Source organism: Oratosquilla oratoria, chromosome 37, assembly GCF_046742065.1.
Source record: "Oratosquilla oratoria isolate Oo_2021 chromosome 37, ASM4674206v1, whole genome shotgun sequence".
Taxonomy (NCBI): Eukaryota; Metazoa; Arthropoda; class Malacostraca; order Stomatopoda; family Squillidae; genus Oratosquilla; species Oratosquilla oratoria.
This window is the reverse complement of record NC_134813.1, coordinates 28136710-28155052: the sequence shown is the minus strand read 5'-3', so window position 1 is coordinate 28155052 and position 18343 is coordinate 28136710. Positions and strand designations below refer to the sequence as shown.

Below are 18343 nucleotides of genomic sequence, written 5' to 3'. Positions count from 1 at the left end.
ACCAGATGGTAGCTCTGACCGATCTCATTTCTCTTTCCTCAGAGAGACATCCAGGGTAAGTGCCCCACCAGCTACACCCTGACTCCCGTCTCCGAAACTGATGTGCAAGTGGTCAAGGAGAAGGACAACAAGAGGTGCGAGGACCGTTTCTACCGTCCGGCTGAAACGATGAACAACCTACCCTGGCTCAACATGCCTCTTCCTCTCGAGGAATCCAGCTCGACTTGCCAGCAAAACGTCCAGAGTGGTCTCTACACTTCCATCGAGTGTACTGACACCAACATCCTCAAACCCATGTACGGCGTCTACAAGCACATCAAGGCTGTACAAAAGGCCACCCTTCAGTTCGAGTCCCAGGTAGAGGTGGACCCTGCCCTCCTCACCTTCTCGTCCGACCACCTGGTCAAGAAAGAGCTCAAGTTTGACTTCACCACTCCCAAGAAGAGGGACACTGTTGTGCCCAGACTCGATGCGATCCTCACAGACATTTGCGCCAAGGTCGAAAACACTGTCGAGCCCGAGACAGCCGCCCTTGTCTACCATGGAATGACTCTGCTCCGCCACGCTCCCGATTCTCACGTCAAGGCTATCCTCGACAATATTCGTGCTGGCGCCTACTGCCCCAACTGGCATAAGATCGAACAGATGTACCTCGACGCCATCGCCTTCCTCGGTGAGTCTGGAGCTGTTCCCGTCATGATGGAAGAGATTTCGCAAGGAGTGGCCTCCCCAGGAAGAACTGCCCTCTATGCCACAGCCCTGCACATGATGGCCCGTCCCAATGCCCTCGCCATCAAGTCACTGGCCCCTCTAGTCACGATGGACCATCCCCCCAAGACCGTCCTTTTGGCAGCTGCTTCCATGGTCAGTACCTACATCCGCCAACACCCTAGATACAGAGAGGAAGGGCTCGTCGATGAGATCATCATGCTGGCCACCAGTAAGCTAGCCGAGACATGCCACGGAGCCACACCTGAGGAGCGCGAGCACGCCAAACTCCTCCTCAAGGGTCTTGGCAATGTTGGCTACTTCCCTGAACCTGTAGCTGCCACAGTCAAGCAGTGCTACCATGACATCAGCGTGGAAACTTCCGTTCGCGTGGCGGCCGCCCAAGCCTTTAGGAAAGTGCCCTGCAACTTGTGGGTGAGTCCCAGTGCAATAGCCTCTTTACACTATACCCGTTTTTGTTTTCAATCTGAACACAAAGTAGGAGGGTGCGTTCTCACTATTCCATTTTTCTTTACTCCAGAATCCACATGAGATGTTAAACCATTACTATGACATGAAGGAAGAGACCGAAATCCGAGCAACCGCTTACCTGAATGGCGCTAGATGTGTCGAAGATATGGCGGAAGTAAAGCGCATCATTGACTTTGCAAGGGAGGAGACAAATATCCAGAGTAAGTTCAACATGCGCGTTATAGCTTTCTAAAATAATTTCTTTATTCAGTAACCCCACCTCTCCATCTATGCATATTGAAAATAAAGAGGATGAGAAGTATATGTCAAGAGCCTTGTACGTGCCGCTGTAGCCTTCACTTTGGTCAATGTATTTGCTTCCCACACCATCTTACGAAAAGGATAAAGTGCCTCTTTCACTCGAGGCTTCATATAGGTTCTCAAAACTTTATGCTAGGTGTGGCTAGAAGAATGCATGTTTTTTCTGTAACCTGAGTCAATTTTTATAGAAAATGTCTCTCTATTTGTTGTACTGTTCCACCTTTGCCCAGGGACCCATAGTTCTCCCTTATCATGGAGAGCTGCCTTGGTTCAGCCCAAACCAATGGAAGATGATAGATCTCATCCTTCTAATGCAGCATTTTGCCCTCGCTCTATCCCTCAAGATTAGTGTCGAATTATATGTCTTCGATGCACAATTTTTCTTATATCATATCACATAGGGGCAACCCATAGAATGGAACAGGAAAACAACTTAAATTGTATTCTTGTCAGATACTTAAAGCAACCTATCTCCAGTACCCCACAACACATCCATCCAAAACGCATATGTACACTGATCACAAAACGAACGCCCTTAACTTGATCAAAAAGTCACCAGATATCTACCTACAAGGGAAATCACTCTCAAAACATGCAAGGGTTGCACTAGTACGCCTACGATCAGCTAATCACTCGGCAGTGTAGAATTTATCTGGCAATAGACACCAAGTAACCTAGGTGCCATCATCACACAGAAAATACAACACCCTCATCTTACACTTTTCTAGATTCAGTCGAGATAAATCCACAAAATGTTTTCACTATGTGAGCTTTAGGATGAGCCGGTGACCAAATTTGGTTTCCTAGGCCCATCGGGTTTTCTGCAAAAGAGAATTGGGGCGATGAATTGATTAATACAACTGACCTTTCCTTTATATTCATCTGTAGTCATACAGTCTTCCCTTCCTTCATATTTGATTTCATCTCCCTGCGTATTGCTCCACTCCCAGAATGTGGCCAGTCCCGATAGAATCATAACCACTAGATTTAAAGTTTTACTCAGTAGAACCCGTGAATACAGTGGTTTGCCTCTTTTTAATTGCTTGCCGAGTATGGATGGAGATATACTTTATGAATTTATCGATATACGTGTGCCCACATGTATTTGTGTATGTATGTTTGTATACATGTATGTATGTATGCATGTATGTTTGCTTATATGATAATATGCGCGTGTATATTAACAGAATGTACGTATGTGTATAAGCATACGTGTGAATTTATTTGTGCCACATCCTTATTCATTCTGTATAAAATTACAGACCAATTCTATATTTCGTTTCAGTACGCAGCTTGGTACTTACTCATCTGACTAACCTTCAGGAGACTGATTCACCACACAAGGAGCACCTCCGTTACCTCCTCTCCAACATTGTTCTTCCTGCTGACTACAGTGAAGACATCAGAAAGTTCTCCAGAAATACAGAAATCTCCCATTTCTTCCGCACTATCGGTTTGGGAGCTGAAGTCGATTCCAATCTCATCTATTCCCGCAAGTCTACTCTTCCACGATCTGTCAACTTCAACTTAACTACCGATATCTTTGGAAACATGATGAACTTGGCCGAAGTTGGTGTAAGGCTAGATGGCTTCAACTCACTTTTGGAAGAAGTCTTTGGTCCTAGAGGATATCTGATGTCTACTCCTTGGAACAAGGTGATCACAGACATCGCCGCCTTTGGTCAAAATAAGGGATCCAAGGTTGTCGAGCATTTGGCCAGCTCACTTAGAGCCAAGAGAAATGTAGAATTCCAGGTTGCCGAAGACTTCGTTGACTCCAAAGTGCGTTCTCGTAACCACCAGGAAAAACAACCTATGGTTGATCTAGCTCTTCGTCTTTTCGGGCAGGAGATCTCTTTCGCTTCTCTCACATCTGACCTTAAGAATATCGACGTTGACCAAGTCATTGGTGATTTCTTCGCTTACATGGACCACAACATGGAATCTATGTCCAAATACCTCATAAATACTGCCAGGACTCTTCCCATCTCCTTGGAATATACAATCCCCACTATGCAAGGAATACCACTTCATGCTGACCTGTGTGGTGCTGCAGTTCTTGGCCTTGATATGGATTCCGATGTCGACATCAGACAAATCTTATCCGGTGAGAACCCACACGCTTCCTTGAAATTGATGCCTAGCCTATCTGTTGAGTTGGACGGTTTTGTTGGCTTCAAATCTGTACTCAAGCATGGCGTTAAGGTTAAGAACAATCTCCACATTTCAAATGGTGGAAAGCTTGACATCGATTTAACTGGTGGATTGAATATCAAATGGAGTATACCAGAAAAATGGGATCTCATTTCATTCAAGAGCGAAACTTATATGGTCAACGAAGAGATTGAAATACTGAACGAAAACCCAGAACACAAAATCATCCCTGAAGGCATCGTCGACGCTCGTTTGGTAGAGAAGGACGAGTGCACCGACTTCTTTGATAGCCACCTGGGTCTTCGCTTCTGTTATAAACTCAACTTGCCCAACATCATCAGCAGCACCTCTGTACCATTTGGTCACCCAATTGAGATCAGCCTGACTGCAGAAAAAACCGAGGCTTCCATGGAAGGCTATAGACTGGCAGCCTTATTGACCAATGAACCCGACAACAAAGTCATCGACTTCACCATTGACACTCCTGGATCCAGTGCTCCTCGCGGCGCAGCTGCCAAGGTCTCCTACGACAGGAAAGAAAACACCCAAACTCTCTTCGCATCAATCAGCTCCTCTTTCTTGGAGTATGCTACTCAGACTACACTTACCACCGATGCTGACAAGAAGGCTCTGGAAATGTTCTGGAAGTATAAGATCATGCATGAGTCCGGCGAATATGCCTATGGTTTCAAAACAGATATGATGCTGAAAACAGAAGATCTTCACAGGAAGTTGGACTTCAACATTTACTTCAGCCCAAGCTGGGAATTCCCTGCCGAGTCTCAAATGTTCGAGGCCTCTGTCCTTTCTGAGATGCATGAGGGTAACACCGGCATTGATGTAGTAGTTAGATCTCATAACGCTCTGAGGAACTTCATCGTATTGGACTTTGAAGGTAAGCATTCATTTTTATAATTTAAGAAAATTTCTGTTTAATAGGTGTAGTAAAATGACAATTTTTTTTTGCGGTAATCTTAAAACAAGTGGTTCATTTTACAGCCGGATTTGATTTCCATTCCACGCCCCGCATTTACTTCCCACTTATCGACAAGCTGCGTAAGTGGAACGTCCATGTCGAAATTATCGATTGGAAACTCCACCAACATATCGCACCCACAGCAGAGGCCGAAGACAGTGCAGAATGGTCCGCTAAATTCAGCTTGATGAAGGGAGAGCATGTTTACTTTGACATCGAGTCCCTCGCTAAGAAGAACGGCATCTTCCCCGCCAACTTGAACATTGATGTGGAAACAACAGGTAAGATTACCAAGCCTACGGACATCCATTTGAAATGGAATTGATATTTTAATTGATACACACTGTGGCAACTTATTTTGTAACATCTGTCCTTAGCCATTGTTGGAGACATTGACCTGAAGTCCCTTAACAAGCTGCATTATGACGGCATGCTATTGGAAACCTCTTGGGAACTTGATAACAGGAAGACTGAGGAAAAGATCGCCCATGCACTGCTGTCAATCACGCGAAAGGAGGAAGGGAAGATGTCTTTCGAAAATAAACTGGAGGTAAGCCCTCTTCATTTTCAAACTAATAGTTTTCCAATAGATAATCTAGCCTTTTTAAGGTTTGTCGATGAGCATATTAGCTACTCATACTATGTCAATCCTTTAGAATTCAGTGGATAAGCAAACATCCTTACTCATAGTACTAATAACTGTGCTTATACTCCTCTCCTTTCAGTTGCAGGCACCCAAGCTTATGGAGCGACTGGACATCGTGGTTCATATCGACGAGGTCGAAGAGTCCAAGTATGATCTCACAGGCACTGCTGTGTACAATGAGGAAATGACATACGAAGCTAAAGGTCCTGTTGCACTAAAGATTAAGAAGAAGAAATGGCTCCAAGAGATGGATCTTGAAATCTTAGGATTCAGCGAAGGACCACACAGACTGACAACTGCTCTGGAAACTTCGCCCAAAAAGAAGAAAGTACTTCTTCAATTAAGTGACTCCACCGGTATTCTCCTCAACTCCATGATCGACAGAACAATCATTTCTGAAGAAGAGAGTGATATCAAGACCAGCTTTGCCTTGCTCAAACTTACAGATACCAAGGCAGATTTCCATCTTTCCAAGGAAGCACTCCACATCAACTTTAACAGTCTTCTCTTCCCTCTAGAAGAGTACCAGCGCAGGATTAAGGGAGTTTACGATCGAGATTTTACCACAAAAACTATCAAGGCTGAGGTCTTCTTCGACGCTGAAGGTGATATTTCAAAAATGATCGGCACTGAAAGTAACTACGATCTCGCAGAGGATGGATTATTCAACATGCAGTAAGTAAAAAACAACAAAAACAAAACAAAACAACAACAAAAAATACTAGTAATGAATTTATGGTCAAGCACAAGTGCAATTTTGATTAGACATTCTTTTTTTTTTATCAGGGAAATCACCTTTTAATTTATTTTTTCCTACAGTGGTAATTTGATTTTGATGGGAGAAACTCACCAGTACAACATGAAAGCTCAGCTAGCTTCACCTCTTCGCATGTTTGAGGGTCACAACGAAGTTAGTTTGATCTGGACCACACCTGCCCAGAGAACTTTCACTTTCCAAACTTTCCTAAACAAGAATACCCTTGCTTACGAAAAGTCTTCTATGAATGGTCTAATCTATTTTAAGACTCCTGATGAAAATGACTACGAGTGGAGATGGGATTATGTTTTTGAAAACTTACCCGAACCTCTCAACTATAAATTAGATGCCATGGTGACTCTTAAATCTCCTCAAATTGAAGAAGTCATTTCCAAGATCCACGCCTATCATAAACTGACTCCAGAGGCAAGGGAAGTGTCATTCAAGGTAAGAAGGATTTCGTGTCTCGTACTATCTGAGATATGTGTTTATTTCTTCTTGTCTAAACAATGGTTAACGATTTATTTCTTTATTTTCTATTGACAGACTGAGATCTCCCAGAACAAATTGACCGAGGCAATGTTGCTTGATATCTTCGGTAATCTCATGGAAAACTCTTACGAGGCTAAGATCGCCTTCAATCATGCAGACAAGCAAACAAGCATCGAGTCACACGGTACACGGACGTCTGACGAAGAGAGCTGGGTGAAGTCTGGAACGATCACCATTGAGGCTGTCCTGCCCTTCGAAGCCATCAGTACCTTCAAGGCCAGTTCTGCGAAGAATGATGACGGATCCATGCATCTTGAAATGACCAAGAACGACGAAACCTATTTCAACATCAGGGTTCATCACCCAGAACCTCTTTTGTGGAACGTGCGTGTCGAGACACCTTCTCGTACTTTGGAGGCTGTAAGCAGTTTGGATTCGTCAAAGCCTTCAGTTGAGGTTTGGACCAACAAGGATAAAAGTGAAGACAAAATCGAGGTTTCCGGTAATATGATTAGCCAGGAAGTGAAAGGCACTCAGGGAACTCGTATTGAAGGTAAAATCAGCTACCCTACCCTATCTAAGGACATCATGATTTCAGCAGAGTATGGATTCTCACCACTAACTGTAGTTGGCTCTCTGGAATTGGATATATTCCAGTCCCACGAAGACATGGTGGTCCTGACACTTCAAGGCACGAAGAAGTCAGAAGGAAGTTACAGAACGGACGTGGCTATGTCAACAAAGGTAAGCTTTTTTAGGCAAATGCAACAAGTAGATTTCTTGTGAAATAACCTTCAACATAGGTCAATTTTTCATGACAAATTCAATTCCACGATTGACTCCATTCTTTATCTTCAAGGGTGTTTATGTAATTCTTAATAATGTTCTGTATTTCCAATTAATTCAGGCTCTCCTATATGACCCGAGGATAATGTTGGATACCGCATGGACCAAATCAACAAAGGGCATCGAATTGCACTACCTGTACGATCCTTCGGTTCCTGAGAAAATGATTGCTCTCAAATATCAAAGAACCATGCCAGAGGAAGCTGTTCTTTCGGCAAAGTTGAGGACACCATCCATTGATATGGAAATCTCCAACATCTTGCGACCTGAGGAGACGATTCACTGCCACGGTTTTAATTTGAATACCCACTGGAGTTTACAGGCTCAGGAGTACGAAACTAAGAGTCACTTCTGCTATCCTGCTCACGTGGAAGCTGTAACCTTCAAGGTTGGCGAAGAACAAAACAAGAAATATCATTTGAACGCTGGCTGGAAGAGCCCTGGTAAGGTTGAACTTGACATTCGTGTTGAAAAGCCATGGGAGAACCCACTGATGAGATTTGCCGATGTCGCTGGAATTAGGGCCGAGCTCACTTCCCCCGTTACTCTTGATTTGGAAGGTCACTATCACCAAGAAGAAGTCCAAGAAAACATGGTTCGTATTTAGAGTGAAATAGAAGTTCAATATTTGAAAGTCCACCAAAGAAATATTCCTTTTCACTTAATATTTCTATCTAATTACAGAATGAAATCCTGGAAATCATCAGATCTCAGGTAAACACTTTCCTAGGATGGTGGGAATCCACCTACCAGCAGTTGCAAGCTGATGCAGCAAGCCAGAGTGCCGAACTGCCCGTCATTGAGGCGGACAAGGTCTTCCAGTATTTCCTTAGCGAATTCGCACATATCTACGAAGACCTTCGCACTGACGGTCTGATCCCCGACCTTGTTCACATCTTCCAAGTTGCTATAAGCGAAGTTCAAACGCTTGTATCTATGTTTAGGGAAGTTTACCATTATCTTGATGAATCCGTAGTCATCATCTACAGCGAATATGTGGATCTCATGTCGAAAATCACAAAAGCTTACGAATCCGAGATCATGGAATGTCTGATGGAAATAAGGACGGGTAAGTTTAAGTTCCATTAGGTAATTCCCATCCGTTGCTACACCCCAGATAACATAGTTAATTTAAGGAAGTTTCATTGTAATCACTGTTATTTTTATTTCCCCAGTTCTGCTTCGCTTGAGAGAATTGTACGAGATGAACCAATTCACTCCAGAGGAAATTGTGCGTGCCCTCAAGGAGACTCGCTTCTGGGAGAAAATTGAGGGAATACTTCTCAGGCTGCAGGAGACACATCCTCAGGAATATCAAGCAATCATCGATATCTGGACTACAATGGAACACAGATTAAACCCAGTTGAGATGATTGGCATGCTTAAAGAAAACTTCCCTGAACAATGGGAAGCTCTGACATACGTCACAAGACACATCGTTGAGGACGTCAGGAAGGATGCCCATATCATATATCGGCAAATCATGAGGAGACCATTCATCCGTCAGACTGTCGACTGGTTCCTTCACAGCTTTGGATTTGTAAGTGCTATTTTACTCTGTATATTCTCTCACGAAAAGATTAGACATGAAAGTAAGTTTGCTATGGCTCATTCTTCTTTTGATTCTCTTTACAGGAAAATATCCCTCAAGCAGAGGAGGTACTTCATTTCCTGTACCAGCTTCTTGAAGACACCTTACAACTGAACTACAATGCCAAGCAAGGAAAACTTCGCCTGGTGCTTCCTCTTAACCGCCCTGTGTATTCCTTAACAACTGTGCCTTACGGAGTCAGCGTCTCTTCTGGACTTCCCGTATGGAGGAGCTTTGTAGGCCTCATGCAAACCGTGATCCCTATTCAGTACAAGTTCTTTAACGCCCTCACATCTTCTCCTGCAATCTATTATGGAGACGGGAGTCTCTACACCTTCGATGGAAAAATGATCAAACTGCCCGTGACTCCATGCCAGTACATCCTGGCTACTGACGGTTACGACCATGTCACTGTCAGAGCATTACCAGATAATAAGTATGAATTTGGAATCACTCTCGGTAACAGGCTGCACAAGGTTGTCATCGACAGTGAGTACAAGGCTTACTTGGACGACCAAGAGCAAACAGAAGAGGAACAATCTATCTACCCATATGTTACCGTTTACCAACGCCCCGCTGAGGTCATCGTAAATGCCAGAAGCCTTTACCTGTCTGTGTCCAAAACCTCACCAACCTTCCGACTCTATGCCAGCGTTGAGCTTATGGGTCGCCTGGAGGGTCTGATGGGCACTTTGAACAACTTCGAAGGCGACGACATGATGATGCCCAACGGTGAACTTGCACCCGACGCCGCCACTTTCCTCAGTAGCTGGCAATTGGACTCGTGCTAATCCCGCTATATCTTGTACGAACTCTGGACACGAGTCGCGATTATTATGAAATCAAATTTCATGTTTTCGCGAAAAAATTTTCTCATGTAACATTTGGAAATACCAAATGCTGTTCAAATAGAGCATACGAGCAACCAGAAAAAACGAACAAAAATAAAATGCATTGTTTATACTCTTAGCTTTCTTATAACCTAAAATGGTACACTCCATGGACAGTTTCAAGGACGTGGGAGACGATAGATATCTCTCCTTCCGTCCTAAACATACATTCTCAATAAATTTGTAATCTTATTTTCCTTTCTTCTGAATACGTAAACTCGATGAAAAAATCACATGCTTAAAAGATTTCAAGTAAGGAGAGGAGTCAACAATTTATGAGAATTGGAATGGTCCTCCGACTGTGAATTAGAGTCTAGGGCAAGAGCGGAGCTTACAAATGGAGTAAAGTCTTAAACAAACACAATATAGTTTAGTATCAATTATTCTTAACTTAATCCCTACATCTATATACAAAATACAATAGGCAGTGAAAATATAGAGTAATTAACATTCCTTAATGAATGAATAAGTTCAAAATGTAAGATAACCACAGTGACAACTACAGGTAAAAGTAAACCACACGACAAGAAATATTTTATCGTCAGGGAGGAGTATAGGTTTGCTGATCACCTGAGAGGAAGGATATATTTCCAACCATAGATGAATTGAAGCTAATTTCTGCCTGGCTGCGTGTATGCCATGGCTGGCTACCTCCCATGTAATGGGAAAAAGCCTTTTAGTACATAGAATATAGATAGTATTATTTTACATCTATCGGAATAAAGATAGCTTTCTTAGGGAGTGGTTGAGCCCATAATAAAGAACAGTTTTCAGACTATTTTTCCATGTGAATTTTAGATACTAATGTTTTGCTTGGAGAATATTGTAGAAGTAACATATATACATAATACATACATACATACATACTTACATACATACATACATACATACATACATACATACATACATACATACATACATACATACATACATGCATACATACATATATACATACATGCACACATACATACCAAATGTTCCTTATCCCCTTACAGAGAGAGCTGTCGAGCCAAAGCATACACTTACCTTACACCCATCCAAACCTATTCGTTACACTTTTCATCTTAACTCATGGATTAAAGGTCATCCCTGTCCTCGTCACATCGCTTAGGTCTGAGGAAAGGTATTGAGATACAGCATGTTTACAGTAGGGTCTGACAGCCAAAACTGGCTTAGCCCTATCACTTCATTATATGATGAACAATCCCCCACCCCTCATGCACCCGAAAAGAATACGGACGAGACACGAAGAACATTCCTTTGGTCTGTCTCACCACCAATGTTTATTCTGTCTACTGTTCTCTTCTATGATCCCCTTCCTTTTGTGTATATTTTTGTATTTCGTCTCTCACTTTCTACTTTCTTTTCACCACTGTTTTTATGTATGATAGTCATTCACAACATTCTTCTGTAGAAAGCTCCTTTGCTTCCAGTCATCCGACTTAGTCAAGTTCTATTACTCTGTATAAGAGAGGGGAATTAAACTGAACTTAATTTTTCTGTCGTTTCTTCCCGATTAGTAATACATTTGGCTATGTAAATTAATTTTACATCTAAGTACCTCCCCTAAGAGCGTGACTTTACTTCCATGAACCAATTAAATTTTCTCCTCCTCCACCCTTTCTCCAATCAGAAAGGATGTTACAAACCCCATGAACAGTATAGCTTACTCAAGCCTTCTCGAAGTCAATGCACCACTGACTTAGTTTACATACTGTTATATCAGCATGATACAGCAATGAAATCGGGTCTCCGATGACTAATTGTAAACATTTAGACTAGAAGCGAGATTGTGCAATTCCTTCGCCTACGACTGTTGTTTATCAAACACCCAACTCATAAAAATGAAATTCTCGCCACCTACCCCTCTATCTACCTTACTTGTCTACCTTTATTTACGAGCCTTATCTATGAGCCTCTTACAGGGTTCGGCAGCTACCCTTGGTCGTCCCGACCAACCGTTTTCTACTACCCTCTTACAGGGATCGCTGGAACTGCACACTTGAAAAATATCCTTTACAAGAAGCTAACAATTAAAACTATTTCTTCATGATCTGGCTAAAAATGTTAAAAGTATTATCCTTCAATGGATGTTTTCACAAAACATATGCCACAGATAACAAAGAAATAAGTAAACTTTCCAAAACACACAAATGTCAGTAGCATAAAAAAGACAAAAAACAAAATAATTATAGTAAATGGATGCAATAACTGATTTGCAAAACTCATTATTACCAAAGTCTTAAGGTTTCACAATTTACCAATAACAAAATTAGGAAAAACTGTCAAATAGTATTCAATATCTTCCTCCTTCTGATTGTGAAATTTGATGAAGAACAGCAACAATTAAAATCAGACATAATTAGAATAGTTGTTTGTGTTAGATCTCAATTGAGGATGATTTCACCTTTCCAAAGATGGTGAGTTGTGTATCTGCGAGGTATGTTACAACAGTTATATGCACAGCATTAAAGATGTTAGTAATAATAGAATGTCTGCGTAATTTCGCATTTGTTTCACAAACACTTATTTCACTTTTTGTCTAGGACATATACTAGTGAAGTTGCAATAGAATTTTCAATGCTTCACAATGTATGTATATATATATATACATATATATATATATATATATATATATATCTATATATATATACAGTATATATATATATATATATATATATATATATATATAGTTCAATACTTATTGGCACTGTACTTATATTTTGGCAAGGTTCCAAGTCTTCATGACTGACTAAGGCTCCAGGTAGCACATCTGTCTGACACACAAAAAGTTCCAGTAGTTCAGGTCTTCCATCTCAGATATGCACCATACATATCAACAATTAATACTACCATTATTTTTTTTTAATTAATACTTAATTCACACATGATACTATAAACATACTCACTATACTCCTCTGGACTCAATGTTTCATTTACAAAGCTAATACAATGTGTATCTTTTTCCTCAGTGTTACATTTATCATCATCAAATTCTACCCTAGGCTTCTTGATTTCCTCTGCATATCTAACTGACACTTCCCTAGTTTCTAAGTGTAAGATCGTGTATTTATTTTCACCTGCAAAATCAATTATCCTATATGGACCTGAAAGTGAAAGTTTGTTATGGGTCGTAAGTAATTTGACCATAACTAAATATCCTGTTTGTAATACTATTTTATGTGCTATTTTGCGTTGTTGCTTTTTCATCCCTTGTATATACTCTTGCATGTGTTCCCTAACTCTTTGATGTATAATTTGAAATGTATGTATCCTATTTAAGATGTAACCTTCTATATTATACACACGTTTTTGCTGTGTAATCAAGATTTCATATGGGAGAATTTTGTCTTCTCCCAAAGTAATAAAATGGGGGTGTTTCTCCTGTAGCTGTTAATTTGGTTGTTTAGGGTACATTTAACACAAAGAATCCAAATACCCCAAGTAATACTACTTGAGCTTGTCATACCTCTAAGACATGTAATAATTTTCTTATTTAATCTCTCTACAACTCCATTGCTCTGAGGATGATTCACTAATATATTGACTTTGTGAATCTTAAATAACCTACATAATTCTTCCAAGATTTTGTTGTTAAATTCAGTTCTGTTATCTGACACTAAGATCTTAGGTGTAGTGAAATTACAGATTATCTGATAATAGATTACTGAAGCAATTGTTTCAGCTTTCTTATTTGGAATGGGTTGTAAAATACAAAATCTTGAAAGATAATCAATAGCAACAAATACATATTTGTATCCCTTTCAGACATAGGTAACTCCAATGTATCTATGTGAACTCTTTCACAAGGTTTCTGCGGGAAGGGAGATGATAACATAGGAGCATAACATAAACATAGTGTATTGCCTGTCACCTTAGCATATATCAAACAATTTTCCCTATGATCATATATATCTTTCTTCATATCTGGCCAAAAACATCTAAGTTGTGCTTGTCTATAAATTCTATCCTTTCCTGGATGTGAACTACAATCACTATCAATAAGTAACCTCAATACCTCTTGTACAAGAGTTTGTGGTATTACCAACTGATTCACTGACCCCCTAGAAATATCATTCCCACTTACATTTCTTACAACTGTTTTTCTATACGAAAGCCCATTAGTCAAATCTAATTCCTCTATCTTATACCTTTTTGGTAGTTTTAGAGGATTACCTCTTGGCTTCATCAAATATTGGGCTAATGTTCCCCAAGTCTGTTCCCCAAGTCTTATCTTTTCTTTGTTCCATTATTATAATTTCTTCATCTAAGAGTACTAGCTCATCTATACTACAGACATAACTGATCAACCTTGTCGTTGGCTGGCTAATATTTCTAGAGTGTGCCTCTGCTGCAACATTCTTTCTACCCTCAATATATTCAAACCTAACCTCATAACACTGAAGTATGGCAAACCACCTGGCTAGTCTGCCCCTAAAATTCTTATGCTTAATTAAGTTCTGCATGGATATCCTACTATCATATCTCTAAAACTTTCTTATGAATATATCACTGCTAAGGTTTCTCTTTCTGTTATAGAATAGTTTCTCTCAACACTATTACAAAGTCTAAACGTGTAAGCTATTGGTTTCAAAGTTCCATTTCTCTCTTGCATCAGTATGCCTCCTAACCCTATGTCAGGCTCATCAGTACAAAGAATGAACTTGTCATAATCAGGAATTATGAGAACTGGGGCACTAGTAAGTTTATCTTTCAATTTGTCAAAAGCTTGCTGTTGTGCAGGTCCCAACATGAACTTTGAATCTTTCCTCAACAAAGAACTTAATGGATGAGCTATATCTGCATATCCTTGGATAAATTTCCTATAATATCCTGTCAATTCATTTTTTTTTTTTTAACTTTTTCTATATTGGTCGGAACTGGATAATTATTTATTGCTTCAACCCTCGAATTTACTGTACTAAGTCCATGCCTGTCTATTTTATGTCCCAAATAAATAACACTGTCCTACAAAATCTTACATTTTACAAGTTTTACCTTCAATCCTGCTTCAACTAACCTTGAGAATAACAAGTCTAATTTCTTAAAGTGCTCAGCCTCTGTTGGGGAAAATATTAAAACATGATCTAGAAATACACTGGCAGTGTTTCCTAACAACCCATCTAGAACTGTATTTATTAATCTCATGTAGGGTAATGAAGTATTACATAGCCCAAATGGCATTCGTTTGAACTCATAGTGTCCCGTTGGAGTAGAAAATGCTGTGAATTCTCGTGAGTCTTCATGCAACACGATCTGCCAAAAAGCAGACTTGATATCTATAGTGCTAAAGTACCTATTCTCAGTTCCTAAACTTCTAAGAATTTCCCCTATTAACGGTAATGGTAATCGGTCAGGTATGGTAATTTTGTTTAGTTCCCTATAATCAATAACTGGACCCATGGTACCGTCTGATTTTAGCACCAGGGTCAGAAGGAAGCTCCACTCACTTTTACTATGTTCAATAATACCCTGCGATAACATTCCAGTGATCAAATGATCTACAATGGCTAGTTTGGAATGTGGTAATCTGTAGGCAGGTATATAGATAGGTTGAGTCCCTGATTTTAATTTGACCTGATGTTCTAGAACAGTTGTTTTGCCCAAGGCGTCCCCTGGCAAAGCAATTGCCTTATTGTGCTTTAACAGCAAAGTAATTAAGCTTTCACCCAACTCAAGACAGCTAATAGGTTTTAGTTTATTTTTATTTCTCTCCCAAATCTGTTTCTTCCTGACCTGGACAAATTGATGAAATTAGTGATTCCACCTCCTCAGTACTCTCATTTAAAATCTTAATGGGTTTTGTACAAACTTGAAAACATCCTCTTTGTGTACCTTTTCTTAAGACTATGGCTTTATTTAAAGTACTAATGACTAATATTTCTACCATGTTCCAATTTCAAACCTTTTAATCTAATTGATTCTGGGATGGTTAAAATTTCAGTACACATGACTCTTTTAAACTGCACTTCTACCTTGTTAATTGCTCTGGAGTGTAATAATGTCGACTTTATTACGCCACCTTCCACGATTAGCAAAGCTTCGTTTGGAGTTGATGAATTAGTAATTTCTGGGATTTCTTGAACATCTGAGTTGGGTTTACTATACGAGATTATATTTTCTGTTGGTCTGGACCGCTCTGCCCCGCTATCCAAATTATCATTGTTATCTTCCCTATCTATTTCAAGAGATTCTCTGATTACTGTTACTGGTTCTAAGTTTGGTTGCTTTAAAAATGGGATTAACTGTGATTTCACTAAGATCACTAACTCAGCAGGACATATGACCATGCTGTCTTTTCTCATAGTTGCAAATCCTATCAATAGATCTCCTGGGAAAACAGATTCTTCTACATCACTAGTATGTGCAAATGCTCATTTTTATACAAGATGACCTCTGATTCAACATTACCTAATGTTTTTAAATGACTTCCAGTTAGTTCTTGCATTGAGTAATAGATTTGTTCCAAGAATTTCACTCCTGGTTTCAATTGGTTTAAAACTTGACTAGTTATAACATTAACTACAGATCCTGCATCAATAAACATTTGAATAGGTTTATTGAACAACCTACCCGCAAAAAGAGGTCCTACAGAAGTCCTTCCAATTGTTATAGTCAATTTACAATTGTCTCTGATGTTGGTGTTCTCTTTCGTTCTTCTATCACTGTTATCCTTAACACAATACTGTCTATGTGCATTTCTATGGGTAGCTCTGTAGTGTCGTTTTATTTTGTGTCTGGGAGCTTTTCTCTTGTTCCTGGGTAAATACGAAAATTTGGATTTGTTCTACACTCCTGTGCTCTGTGTTTTATCCTCTGATGATACAAACGGAAACGTGAGTTTCTACAATGATGTGTATTCATCATAGCCTTCATATTTGCAATTTCTACAAATAGTTTCATAATAACACTCTTGTGTTTTATGCTCCCAGGTATTACAACTGTAACACTCAATTCTAGCATTCCTTGATGTGCTTCTAACTCTATGTTTAGATCCTCTGTTTCTGTAATAGCTTCTAGAGTTCCTAGTTTCTTTCTGTTGTTACATTCCCACTATCATCATATATGGACTAATTGCTTTAGGTTCACTATAACCTTGAAGAAAATAATCTGTCTCTCCTAAATACATTATTTACTTAGGATCTTTATCTTTTCTGCCATTATTTCGTCAAAGCTGTTTGTGAACAATGCAAATGCTATTAATTTAGTAACATGAGAACCTTTTTGTCACTAGATTTTTCCATCCAGTCTGAATCCTTTAACATAGAATTCATGTCCTTAGACCATCTGTCTAATTTTGCTGAATATTCTGTGTCAAATTCACTGGTTTTTACTTTTTTTTTATCATTCTAACCAAAGACCTGATAGGATCCTGATCACACTTTGCCTTAAAATGTTTAATGAATGCCTTCTTATAAACTTCTTACTGGTACGTATTTTCATTTCACTGTTGCTCGTAGTCATTGTAGACCCCTCGTTCACTGTTGCCTGTGGTCATTGTAGACCTCCTCGTTCATTGTTGCTTGTAGTCGTTGTAGACCACCTCGTTCACTGTTGCTTGTAGTCATTGTAGACCCCCTCGTTCACTGTTGCTTGTAGTCATTGTAGACCCCCTCGTTCACTGTTGCTTGTAGTCGTTGTAGACCCCCTCGTTCACTGTTGCTTGTAGTCGTTGTAGACCCCCTCGTTCACTGTTGCTTGTAGTCGTTGTAGACCCCCTCGTTCACTGTTGCTTGTAGTCGTTGTAGACCCCCTCGTTCACTGTTGCTTGCAGTCATTGTAGACCCCCTCGTTCACTGTTGCTTGTAGTCGTTGTAGACCCCCTCGTTCACTGTTGCTTGTAGTCGTTGTAGACCCCCTCGTTCACTGTTGCTTGTAGTCGTTGTAGACCCCCTCGTTCACTGTTGCTTGTAGTCTTTGTAGACTCCCTCGTTCACTGTTGCTTGTAGGCATTGTAGACCCCGTCGTTCACTGTTGCTTGTAGTCTTTGTAGACCCCCTCGTTAACTGTTGCTTGTAGTCGTTGCAGATCCCCATGTTCACTGCTGCTTGTAGTCGTTGTAGACCCCGTCGTTCACTGTTGCTTGTAGTCGTTGTAGGCCCCCTCGTTCACTGTTGCTTGTAGTCGTTGTAGACCCCCTCGTTCACTGTTGCTTGTAGTCGTTGTAGACCCTCTCGTTCACTGTTGCTTATAGTCATTGTAGACCCCCTCGTTCACTGTTACTTGTATTCGTTCCCTTGTTGTCGGCACACGCGTGGCTGCGTGCTTGTAGCTGTGTGTGCGTGCCCGGAGCGGTTATGCACTGCGTATTTTGCACTAGGTCCTGTAGATTGAGGCACCAGTCCCATCGAAAATAGCGTTACGTTCCATCTGTGTTCGTCCCTACCTGTCGCAAATCTCTCACCACTTTTACCACTGTTTTTGTGTGTGATATTCATTCACAACATTCTTCTGTAGAAAGTCCCTTTGCTCCCAATCATCCGATTTAGTC

At 40.4% G+C, this 18343-nt stretch overlaps 1 protein-coding gene across 1 annotated transcript in view; it reads left to right on the top strand.

Annotated features, from left to right (window-relative positions):
• Positions 1-9753, top strand: part of LOC143019588 (vitellogenin-like) — a 10509-nt gene extending 756 nt beyond the window's left edge. Inside the window, exons 3-15 of the mRNA XM_076175365.1 lie at positions 43-1143; positions 1250-1400; positions 2786-4549; positions 4654-4911; positions 5008-5180; positions 5356-5951; positions 6096-6480; positions 6580-6701; positions 6807-7269; positions 7433-7966; positions 8056-8440; positions 8547-8911; positions 9007-9753. Coding sequence (XP_076031480.1) covers positions 43-1143; positions 1250-1400; positions 2786-4549; positions 4654-4911; positions 5008-5180; positions 5356-5951; positions 6096-6480; positions 6580-6701; positions 6807-7269; positions 7433-7966; positions 8056-8440; positions 8547-8911; positions 9007-9753 — 7044 coding nt within the window. The remainder of the gene's footprint in view (positions 1-42; positions 1144-1249; positions 1401-2785; positions 4550-4653; positions 4912-5007; positions 5181-5355; positions 5952-6095; positions 6481-6579; positions 6702-6806; positions 7270-7432; positions 7967-8055; positions 8441-8546; positions 8912-9006) is intronic.
• The last annotated feature ends 8590 nt before the right edge of the window (positions 9754-18343 follow it).